The 12,133-nt window shown below is 40.5% G+C and overlaps 1 protein-coding gene across 4 annotated transcripts in view; it reads right to left on the bottom strand.

The window, feature by feature from the left end:
• The window catches only part of MDGA2 (MAM domain containing glycosylphosphatidylinositol anchor 2), a 954,572-nt gene that overhangs the window by 12,605 nt on the left and 929,834 nt on the right, over positions 1–12,133 (bottom strand). For all 4 annotated transcript variants that reach the window (XM_089657421.1, XM_089657420.1, XM_089657423.1 and 1 more), the window contains one exon: positions 4,534–4,664. In XM_089657421.1, coding sequence (XP_089513547.1) covers positions 4,534–4,664 — 131 coding nt within the window. The remainder of the gene's footprint in view (positions 1–4,533; positions 4,665–12,133) is intronic.

Genomic DNA, 12,133 nt, shown 5'->3' on the forward strand with positions numbered 1-12,133 from the left:
GAACACAGTCTGCTGAACATAATACTACACAAATATTAGATGTTGCCATGGTTTAATTGCACATAGCATATAAACATTCACAGTGCAGGGAGGAAAAAGTATGTGAACCTTTGGACTTAATAACTGGTTGACCCTCCTTTGGCAGCAATAACCTCAACCAAATGTTTCCTGTAGTTGCAGATCAGACCTGCACAACGATCTGGAGTAATTTTGGACCACTCCTCTTTACAAAACTGTTTCAGTGTAGCAATATTCTTGGGATGTCTGGTGTGAATCGCTCGCTTAAGGTCATGCCACGGCATTTCAATCGTGTTGAGGTCAGGACTCTGACTGGGCCACTCCAGAAGGCGTATTCTGTGCTGTTGCAGCCATTGTTTTGTTGAATTACTTGTATGCTTTGGGTCATTGTCCTGTTGCATCACCCATCCTCTGCGGAGCTTCAGTTGGCGGACAGATGGTCGTACGTTTTCCTGCAAAATGTCTTGATAAACTCTGGAATTCATTTTCCCATCAATGACGACAATCCGTCCAGGCCCTGAGGCAGCAAAGCAGCCCCAAACCATGATGCTCCCTCCGCCATGTTTTACAGTGGGGATGAGGTTTTGATGTTGGTGTGCTGTGCCTTTTTTTCTCCACACGTAGTGTTGTGTGTTCTTCCGAAACAACTCAATCTTGGTTTCATCTGTCCACAGTATATGTTGCCAGTAGTGCTGTGGAACATCCAGGTGCTCTTTTGCAAACTTCAAACGTGCTGCAATATTCTTTTTGGACAGCAATGGCTTCCTCCGTGGTGTCCTCCCATGTACTCCATTCTTGTTTAATGTTTTCCTTATTGTAGATGTGTCAACAAAAATGTTAGCATGTGCCAGAGATTTCTGTAGGTCTTTAGCTGACACTCTGGGATTCTTCTTTACCTCATGCAGCATTCTGCGCTGTGCTCTTGCAGTCATTTTTACAGGAGGACCACGCCTAGGGAGAGTAGCAACAGTGCTAAACTTTCTCCATTTGTAGACAGTCTGTCTTACCGTGGACACATGAACATCAAGTCTTTTGGAGATACTTTTGTAACCCTTTCCAGCTTCATGCAAGTCAACAATTCTTGATCGTAGGTCTTCTGAGAGCTGTGTTCTGCGAGGCATGGTTCACATCAGACAGTGCTTCTTGAAACCAGTAAACCCAAAACAGGTGTGTGTTTTTTAAGGGCAGGACAGCTGTCAGGAACACATCCAATATCATCACACTGATTGGAGTCAAGGTTGTCTCACTCCTGGCTCCAATTAGCTCTGGGAGAAGTCATTAAGCTAGGGCCTCACATACTTTTTCCTCCCTGCACTGTGAATGTTTACATGTTATGAGCAATTAAGCCATGGCAACATCTAATGTTTGTGTAGTATTATGTTCAGCAGACTGTGTTCTTCTATTGTTGTGACTTAGATGATGTTCAGAGCACATTTTATGCCCAATTCATGCAAAACTCCAAGTAATCCCAAGGGGTTCACATACTTTTTCTTGCAACTGTACATAAGTAAGTGTGTGCAGCGTTGTTGGATGAGATTTTTCATCAGCAGTTAAAAAAGAGCATATATGCCCAAGTATGAGGGCCTGGGGTGGTCAGTAGGTGGATGACCCCTATGTTTCAACATATATTCTTAAAATTTTTGGGGGGCAGAGAATTTTTCATTCACATCATTCGATGTGAATACAGGAATCTGTTATGTTCTTTTTTTTTTCATTCAGCCTATGGGTTGAACAGAAAAAAAAAGGACATTTCATGTGTGCCCACCATTAGAAGTGAGTGGATGCAGGATGGTAAATTCTAATGGCGGGCATACCACACACATTTTCTGGCAGAGATTTCTTCTTTTTTTACATTCAGCCTACTGGCTGTATAAAAAAGAAAACAGAACATAGCATATATACCCAACAAGGACCAGCAACATACTGGTACAGCACTGGACTGAGTGTTTATATCAGGATGATACCTGCAGCTGCATACTAGCAATGGAGGTGTATTGTGTATGTGAGCATTTTCCTGGCAATCAAGAGTTAAATGTGATGACTAATGTAGTGGCGGGCAATCTGATGAGGGACGCTAACTGACACTAACGCTATCTTAAGTCGCCAGTGACACTAATACAGTGAGCTGTGCTTTTACTGTAAATGTGTAGTGTTTTTACTCACGTGGATTTGCTTTCGGGGATGGAATGTGCCCGGGGAGAGAAGACTGCATCATTTCCTGTACCCGTGTAAATGTAAACACAGGTACAGGATGATGTGTGATAGGCCAGGGATCAATCAGCAGATCATGGCTGAACATCACAGGCCTGAATATGTTGATTGATCTGTTGGGCACCGAATCACGGCACCGCCGGGCAAGCGCTCCTTCCTCCCCCCCGCCTGCGATCATGGCGGGAGCACAAAACCACGTATATATACACGTGATTTTGATCAGAATCCACCCAGTAGTAGTATTACTGCTATAGGGAGGACTTTAAGCAGTTAAATTCCTTTGGGTGTCTACTTTCCAAAAAGGGGTCATGGGGGGGTGCTATCCTAGCATTTCAGGGTCTCCAAAACTGAAAGCCTGAAGGTGCGTAACTTCTTCATTTCACTTCCTCATTACCTATCACAAAGTGGTCATTGGATTTCGGGCAACTGTATGTGGCTTGGCTTCCAAAAAGTCTCTCGCATGTGGTATTCCCATACCTGGGAGAAGTAGTAGAATGTATTTTGGGGTGTAATTCCACATATACCCATGGCATTTGTGAGCAATATATCATTTAAGTGACAACTTGGAAAAAAACAAATCTTCCATGGACGAACACGCTTCTCAGAAGATAGCTTAGGGTGTCTACTTTCCGAAAAGGGGTCATTTGGGGGTGTTTGTACTGCCCTGGCATTTTAGCACCTCAAAAAATGTGATAGGCAGTCAGAAAGTAAAAGCTGTGCAAATTCCAGTATCTATACCATAGTTTATTGCGCTATGAACCAAAAAAGCGTCTACAAATTAAAAACCCAGAGGTGATCAAATACCACCAAAAGAAAGTTCTATTTGTGTGAAAAAAAGGACATAAATTTCATTTATGTACAGTATTGCATGACCGCACAATTGTCAGTTAAACTAGCACAGCGCCCTATAGTAACAAATGGCGTAAATTGCAGTATCTATACTATAGTTCGTAGACACTATAACTTTCACACAAAGCAATTATTATACACTTATTGGGATTATTTTTTACCAAAGACATGTAGCAGAATACATTTTGGCCTAAATTTATGACTAACTTTGAGTTGATATATTTTTTTTATAACCGAAAGTAAAAAAATATCTTTTTCTTTTCAAAATTTTCAGTCTTTTTTTGTTTATAGCGTAACAAATAAAAAACCCAGCTGTGATCAAATACCACCAAAAGAAAGCTCTATTTGTGTGAAAAAAGGACATATATTGTGAAATAGCGCTTCACTGTAATGCAAATAATGGCCTGCTCAGAAAGGGGGGTAAATTCTCTGTAGGGCAAGTGGTAAAAAGAAAAAAAAAAATTGACTGCATGCACTGGTTTTCTTGTGTGACATTTGAGAGCTGTGCTCTGCATATGAAAATTTCAGCAGCACTTTTCAGTACACAGAAAGGCATTACAAAAAGAAGAGTCATGAAGAGTTGAGAATAACAATACCTATACATAACAGACAATGAATGATATACTTGAAGTATGTTACTAAAAAAGGTGAAATTTTTGCACCCTAAAGCTCTGTACTTTAGGGTACCATAGACCACTAACCAGATATTTGGTAGATTAGGCTTAAAGTGAACCTGTACTCTATTTATACTAAAAGTAGACTCCTTGTCTACCAGCAGACACCACAAGGTGCTTGCTATTATGTTGTGTAGATGTTATCATTCTGTGGTTCAATTGGCCACCATAAAATCCAAAAGCTTGGTCCAGGTTCTTGGGCATTTGGTCAGATCTCTTTAAATGGGCCTTCCATTGGAATAGAATTGGAATTCCATGTTACACACAATCCTCAACCCCCAAATAAAACTTGGCTTTTGACGCTTCCAGGAGGTGCGAGTGACATCACCATGCCTCAGTGCTACCACTTGGGAGAATTGTTCACATTGCAGGAATGTATTGCAGGATTTTCAGTGTTTAGCTTTCTTGAGCGGCACAGTGATATCATCTGTGCTACCAGGAAATGTACAAAGCTGCGCCAGGGCATTTTTTTTTGCGACCCATTTTTTTTTGTTAATGGATTCTATAAGCCATTTGTGTTTTATGGTTGGGGCCTTCAAAAATATGGCTCTTCCAAATTAATATGAGAAACGAGATACTGGACACATGGGATACAGTAAATGCTGCAATTTTAGAGGTTACTGGGAAGTCTGACAAAGGGATTCTGTGAAGTTTTATTTACGTGATTTATTTAAATCAGCGAATGATCATCAACGAAGAGGGACTTTTCTGGGTTAGCAGCAAATACCCCGGTAAAAAAAAAATGCAATTACAAAGACAACAAAGTCAAATGTTTACTTACCTGAAATGAAGTTGTTGGATGTATGGTTAGACGGGCTTGATGCCATTGTTCCCCTTTATTCCCGCTGGCCGACCAGATAGGAATTTCAGTGTTAGTTTGCCCTTTTAATCGAAGAAATATATTCAAGCTCCCTAAGCAAAATTAGAAAAAAAACTGTTTACAGTATATCTTGACAGGTTAGGAAAACTAGTTAAAAAAAAAATGGTATCATTCCAGGGGCGGACTGACAACTCATGGGGTCCCCGGGCAATAGGGGATCATGGGGCCCCTGTGTCCTTTCCCAAACTCAAAAATGCTTATGAAAAAGGTACCAGGGGCATCTCATGGGGACCCCTACTGACCCCAGGCCTTCGGGCAGTGCCCGAGTTTCCAAATGGTCAGTACGCCCCTGCATCATTCTACACATAAAGCAATATGTTAAGAGGGAAAAGAACCAAATGAACCAATGATGAAAACTTTCAATATCATCAACAAATTTACAATTGTACCATGATTTGTCAGGACAAATGGAGATCCAGTGATCTTTGTATTATCTGTAGTTAATAGGATTTAATTCAATCCGACTTCTACAAAGTGTGATGGAATAGTTAGTCTTGAGACACATAGCATTTTTTACTGAAGTGAGTTAAAGTGAACCAACAGTCTGGAGACACCAGTATGTCTCTAAAGAGGTGGATAGGTAAATAAAGCATTAACCTTATATTTTTCAGTCGTGAAGGGTGTTGGGGTTCTTTAGAACCCCGAAATGTAGGTTAACTCACTTGGTATGGACACAAGAAGCCATGCTGAAGAAAAAACTAATATTCTAAAAAGTTTTGCTAAGGCTACGTTCACACTAGCGTTGTGTGCAGGCGGCAGAGAGGCGTTTGGGAAGCGTTTTTACCGCTTCCCAAACACCTCTGCCAATTCTGCACATTACAGCACATGGTGCTGTTCTAACGGGAGCGTTTGCGTCGCGTCGCGGCAAAACGGACTCCTCTGGTTGAGTCAGGAGGCTTTGAAGCCTCCTATTCTAGTCTATGGTGCCGCTCCGCAAACGCCCGGCCGGCGTTTGCGGTGCGGTTGCGGGGCATTTGCAGAGCGGTAACACCACTCAAACTGCATTATAGGCGTTTGTGAGGCGTTATTAATGCTCGGCAAATGCCTAGCAACTGCGCTAAACCGCGCATGCGGCATTTGCGGAGCGTTAAAAAACGCTCCGCAAACGCCGGACCAACACTTGACAAACGCTATAGGGGCGTTTGGCAAGCGTTGGTAAAACAGCCAAGTGTGAACGAGCCCTAACAGAGTACGAAATGGAGACTTGAACTCTGCTTGCTCTAAGCATGGACACACAACCTGGCAGAGGAAAGTATTACCTATATTACTAAAGTAGCAGCTCATAAGCTTTTTTTTTTGCTGAATATTGTGCAAATAGATAAGAGAAATAATGTTAATTTAAATAAATTATTTATATATATATATATATATATATATACGCTATATCAGCAAAAGTATTGGGACACTCCTCCAAAACACTAGATTCAGGTGTTTCAATCACCTCCATGGTCACAGGTGTATAAAATCAAGCACCTAGGCATGCAGACTGCTTCTTTTTGTGAAAGAATGGGTCGCTCTCAGGAGCTCAGTGAATTTAAGCGTGGTCCCGTGATAAGTTGCCGCCTGTGCAATAAGTCCATCCGTGACATTTCCTTGCTACTAAATTTTCCACAGTCAACTGTTTGTGGTATTATAACAAAGTGGAAGCAACTGGGAACAACAGCAACTCAGCCACCAAGTGGTAGGCCACATAAAATGACAGAGGGGGGTTAGCGCATGCTGAAGTGCACAGTGTGCAGAAGTCACCAATTGGCTGCAGTCAATAACTAAAGACCTTAAAATTTTGCGTAACCTTCATTTTAGCACAACAACAAACCGTGCGTAGAGAGCTTCATGGAATGGGTTTCCATGGCCGAGCAGCTGTGCATCCAAGCCTTACATCACCAAGTGCAATGCAAAGCGACAGATGCAGTGGTGTAAAGCACGCCACCACTGGCTTCTAGACCAGTGGAGACGTATTCTCTGTAGTGACAAATCTCACTTCTTTGTCTGGCAATCTGATGGTTGTGTCTGGGATTGGCGGTTGCCAGGAGAACGGTACTTGCCTGACTGCATTGTGCCAAGTGCAAAGTTTGGTGGAAAGGGGGTTATGGTGTGGAGTTGGTTTTCATGGGTTGAGCTTGGGCTTGGCCCCTTAGTTCCAGTGAAGGGAACTCTTAAGGCGTTAACATACCAAGACATTTTGGACAATGCCATGTTCCCAACTTTGTGGGAACAGTTTGGGGATGGCCCCTTCATGTCCCAACATGACTGCGCACCAGTGCACAAAGCAAGGTCCATGAAGACATGGATGAGCGAGTTTGTGGTGGAGGAACTTGACTGGCCTCCACAGAGTCTGGACTTTAACCCGATAGAACAGCTTTGGGATGAAATAGAGCAGAGACTGTGAGCCAGGCCTTCTCGTCTGACATCAGTACCTGACCTCAAAAATGCACTTCTGGAGCAATAGTCAAACATTCCCATAGACACGTTCCTAAACCTTGTGGACACCCTTCCCAGAAGTTGAAGCTATTAGAGCAGCAAAGGGTGGGCCAATTCAATATTGAACCCTGCGGACTAAGACTGGGGTGCCATTAAAGTTTATGTGCGTGTAAAGGCAGGTGTCCCATTACTTTTGGAATATAGTGTGAGTGTGTGTATGTATATATATATATATATATATATATATATATATATATATATATATATATATATATATATATATATATATACATACATACACACACACATATTCAGTATGTGTGTGTGTGCCTGTGTATTTATTTTGCCCTTTTCTATAGTTCCGGCATATTATATGACAGTGTCTATGTCAGGGACAGTCTAATGTCCACCATAGGCACACTCCAGTGTGGCAACTGATTAACCTGCTAGTATGATTTTGGATGGTATATAAAACTGGAGCACACAGAGGAAACATACACAGAGAAAAAAAGGACTGTAGTCACAATTCCAACCACCAAACAAATGTAATGCCTATAGTCACTACTACTACTCACATACTACTACTATGTTTATGAATACTCTTTCCATTGCAACTTGTAACCTAGCTTTTTACCTACAGATATGAGCTAGTCTTCATGAATACAATTACTGTATATGTAGGTTGAATGTATTTCTGTATTTTGGATCACATCTTCTAAAGATTTCTTTGGATATGTTAGAAAACGACTTGAATTGTGAGGCAATCAAGCTTTTATTTGGCTATGAATTATCACAGATTACATCTGCTAAGACAAAAAGCTTTTGTTTCATACAGCATGTTAACTGAATGCTATATATTCCTTTGTGTGTAGGCATTACACACTACATACTGTAGTTATTCATCAATGACAGCTTTCCATGTTCTAAACAATACCGGAGATAAAATGTTCATAAAGCTCACTTTTGATATTTGCATTAGAAAGGTTTGTGGCCAGATTAGTGCAGTCCTCTGTAGACATTAAAATGTAAATAATTCGACTGTCTGAATTCATTGTGCCAGGTTACGCATTAAATTTACTGCTGCCATCTATTTCTTGTGTGCCATTTCTGTGGATATTTCTTGGCTCCTTATGTCTGCTGGCTTCTAAACTAGACTGACTCTGTCCACCCTTTAGATAGCATTGCAAATATTGAACACGTTGGCTTTATGTACTTCAATTGCCAGCCATGGTTTAAACTTTTTAGGATAAAGCTGGCCATTCCTGGACTGGTAATGGGCCAGTTTAACTGAAAAAGTATGACATGAACCCATATATCTCTAGCTCTTTATAACTTGTACATTTGACACCACAACCAAACTTCTCAATCTTTTTTAGGGAAAACAAAATAATAGTTGTTGATTAATGGTAGTGCTAGGGGGTGCTTGGGTATGCTATAGCACCCACAAAATTTAATCAAGCACCGTTACAGTAGCTGTGTGCCTTCATCCAGCTTGGTTGTGGCACTGAGCATGATTCTATGCATTCCAGAACATTGCATGAAAATATGCCGCTTTGCTCCTCCGTTGGGTGGAATGATCTCTTGCCTGACATATATTTTATAGTTCCGGTACCAGTGTGGAAAAGAGCCAGCTTTGCAGGTAAGCAAAACTAGTGAACGCCAATGCTGGGGGTTGTTATTGCTAGTGGGTGAATATTGTTGGGGGTTGTGTTTCTGGGAGTTGTTATTGCTGGTACAAGTATAGCTGGGGATGGTAATAGTGCTGGGAGTTGTTATTGCTAGGGGTTTTAATTGCTGAGGGGTTTTTGCTGTGGAAGGTAGAATTCTGGGGGTTATAAATGCTGGGAGATTACTTTTTTCTGGTGGGTTATTGGGGGTATTGCTGGGGGTTATCATAGCTGGGAAAGTTTAGTGCTGAGGGCTTATTTTTGGGGGGTTATTGCTAGGGGGTTAATAATCCTGGGGGGTGGTTATTGGTGTGAGTTATAATGCTGATGGATTATTATTGCTGGGGGGATGTTTTGCCGGCAAATTGTTATCGCTGAAACAGGTATAGCTGGGAATATCGGTAGTGCCGGAAGTTGTTATTGCTGCACTTGCAAGGTGGTTATTTCTGGTGGGGGTATTAATGCTGAGAGTTATTATGTTGTTATTGCTTGGGGTTGTTATTTCCGGGGGGTTAATGGTAATTGATATGGGTGGGGAATGTTTTACTGGGTGTTGGTATTGTTGCTACAGGTATATCTGGGGATTTTAATAGTGCTGGCAGTTGTAAATGCTGTGGTTATTATTGCTTGAACTGTTGTTGCTGGGGGGGGGGGGTTATAGTTTGGGGGTCAATATTATTAGGGAGTATGGCTGGGAATTGATATCACAGAGGAAGTGGGGGTGGGGTTATGCTGGAGAGTAATAATATTGAAATGTATGAATGCTGACAGTTGTTATTGTTTGGTGTCATTATTGATGAGGGGGGTTATCTCTGCTAGGGGTTGTTATTATTCGCCTTGACACTTGCTGGGGGTTGTTATTGATAAGGATTATTGCTTGCCCTGTCATTTGCTGTGGATTATTGCCTGGCCTGACCCTTGCTGAAGCTTATTGCTGGCCCTGACGTATGCTGCCACAGCAACATCTGTGCTTACTTCACTCCCAAGATCTCTTCAGTGCACCTCAGGGTTTTTTTTTTTGTTTAAACCATAGCAAAGTAAAAAGTGAAAGGTAGGTAAAGCAACACCCACTTTATTGGTTCTGACCACTTATAGCATGCCACATGCTTGTTGGTAGGGCTAAGTTTCTTTTCTCAATCCCTTCAAGGTGGCACATGTAGCACACCACATTTTTCATTTCAATCCCTTTAAGTTGTCGCTCATAATTCTTGGCAACTATGGTCTATTTTTACACCCACTGACACCATTTACAGAAATTAATTTTGCAGATGCTGACTAGCAATGTAAGGGAGTGACACCATACATGTGACCACTGCACTCTATATGCTTCAATGTGCTTAAAAGGAGCTACAGTCTGTATTCTTATTACACTGTATAACCTTGCATCTTTCATTTTCTAAGAATTTCCTCTTCGGGTATGTCTACTTTAATTATGGAATTCAGGGTTGGGACTTAGCTCCCTCACACATACTACTAGTACAGCACCAGCAAAAAAATTATTGCCTGGAGCTACCCCTGTTGATTGATTACACATGCATAACCGAATGCAGTCATCATAGATCAAAATTCCATTCCTTCTTTTCAGTATCTAAGCTGATTCTGATTGAGGGAGCAGTCAGTCATTTTCCATGCATGGTCTAATTATTGGTACTTCCAGTACAAAATAATTAAATTTACAAAGTAATAGGACTGTTTGGAAAGGTTTTATTGCTGCTGATGAAAGATGACCGATTTTATGCATTCATTACTAGTCGTGTAAAAGAAAAACCTTTGCAGAGAAAACTACATGGACTGCCATTCCTGGACTCTTGACAAAAAAAGAGAGCACAAAAATGCAGCAAATCATTTTAATAAATAAAATATAAAAAAATGCATGTATGAAAAACAAGTACAAATGGCTCATCGTCATGTACAAATTGCAAAGATCAAGTCCTTTCGATGGCCAGACTCCATCTTCTTAGTGTAGGAGAGCTGATAGAAGCAAGCCACTTGATACTGAATAGTGCAAAGACTCCTGGGATGTGGCTTATTAGATGTTGAGAAAAAAATAAAAATGACAGGTTGAAGCACAATGACCACTTCTATTAGCTCTCCTTACTCCCGCAATGAGAGGATGGAGCCTGGCATTAGAAGATGTGATTGTTTGCAGTCTCAGGTAAGCTCTGATTTTTTGTTTTGTAGATTTAGATCCTCTATTTCCTTGGATCTGAAAGATAGCTGCATTGTGGTGACATCACAGTTTTTGGGCAATAAACTGGTGAGTATGTTCATTTTGTATTGTAGTTTCTGGCACAGTTCATTTTAAGGGGTTTTAACATCAGAGTGGCAAATTCACTAAAACCCTAAATACATAGTACCATTTCCTATAGATAGAAATTTCTTCCAGATAGATAGAGTTTGGAATGGTTCAAACCACTTTTTTTTCCTGACCTGGAAGCACAACAAGAAATGAGAGGATGTCAGCTCTTAGTAACTGGAACAGATGTTCCTTCTAAAATACAGGGATATAGAAAGCAAAAGAAACCCAAAAAACAAATTAATGTTATAACCCATCCCCGCTCTGTCCAAAACTAGAAAAAGATTTTTGTTCAAAATATACTTAAAGTGGTAATAAACCTAAAAGCAAACATTTATTATTTCGCAGCTTACCATTTCATAGATGTGATGGCTGCATTCATTTTTGTTTTAGGCTTGCTTTTATTTTGACCTGGTGATCCAGTCAGTAAGTCTGTTGCTTTTTCTAAAGTACAAGCTGTCCAGTTACAGAGATGACACAAACCATTTAAAGAATAGGTACACCTTTATAAAAACTAAATACATGCACATCTTTTTACAAAAAAGTGCATTTATTGAATGAGAAAATAGATGCTGCGCTACCCAAAGCAACTAGGGAAAAATAAACCCTATAAATCATAAATGAATATAATATAATAATAAGTGACAAAGAAAAGTGCTGGTGATATAATAGGTGACAAATAAATATTAAGTGGACAAAAAAATAAATAAATGAATCTCTTAACTAATCGTGACCAAATGTGTAAACAATAGATAATGAATGATAATAATAAATCAAATAACATGTGCATAAACCATTAGAAAACAATGTGAAAAATGCAATGCTGCTGTGCACAGTCCTAACAAATCTGTGTTCTTCCAAATATGTGACACAGCCGGTAACTAGTGCAATGAGTAATCCACCACCAGCTAGCATGCACGCTCACCTCCAGGCTGCGACCCACAGGGGCCAAGAAGCTTCAATATAACACTCAGAACACATAGAAGATTAAATCAGAGAACTCCCATAGTGTAGTAAGCATATAGCATTTATCGAATAAAAAAAGCAGCAAAGTGCCTACTCACATAAAAACACAGGGTACACATACACACACTAACAAGCATAGAAACTGCAATAA

Source organism: Staurois parvus, unplaced genomic scaffold (genome assembly GCF_062004578.1).
Source record: "Staurois parvus isolate SC_StPar_1 unplaced genomic scaffold, SC_StPar_1.0 ptg000997l, whole genome shotgun sequence".
Lineage (NCBI taxonomy): Eukaryota > Metazoa > Chordata > Amphibia > Anura > Ranidae > Staurois > Staurois parvus.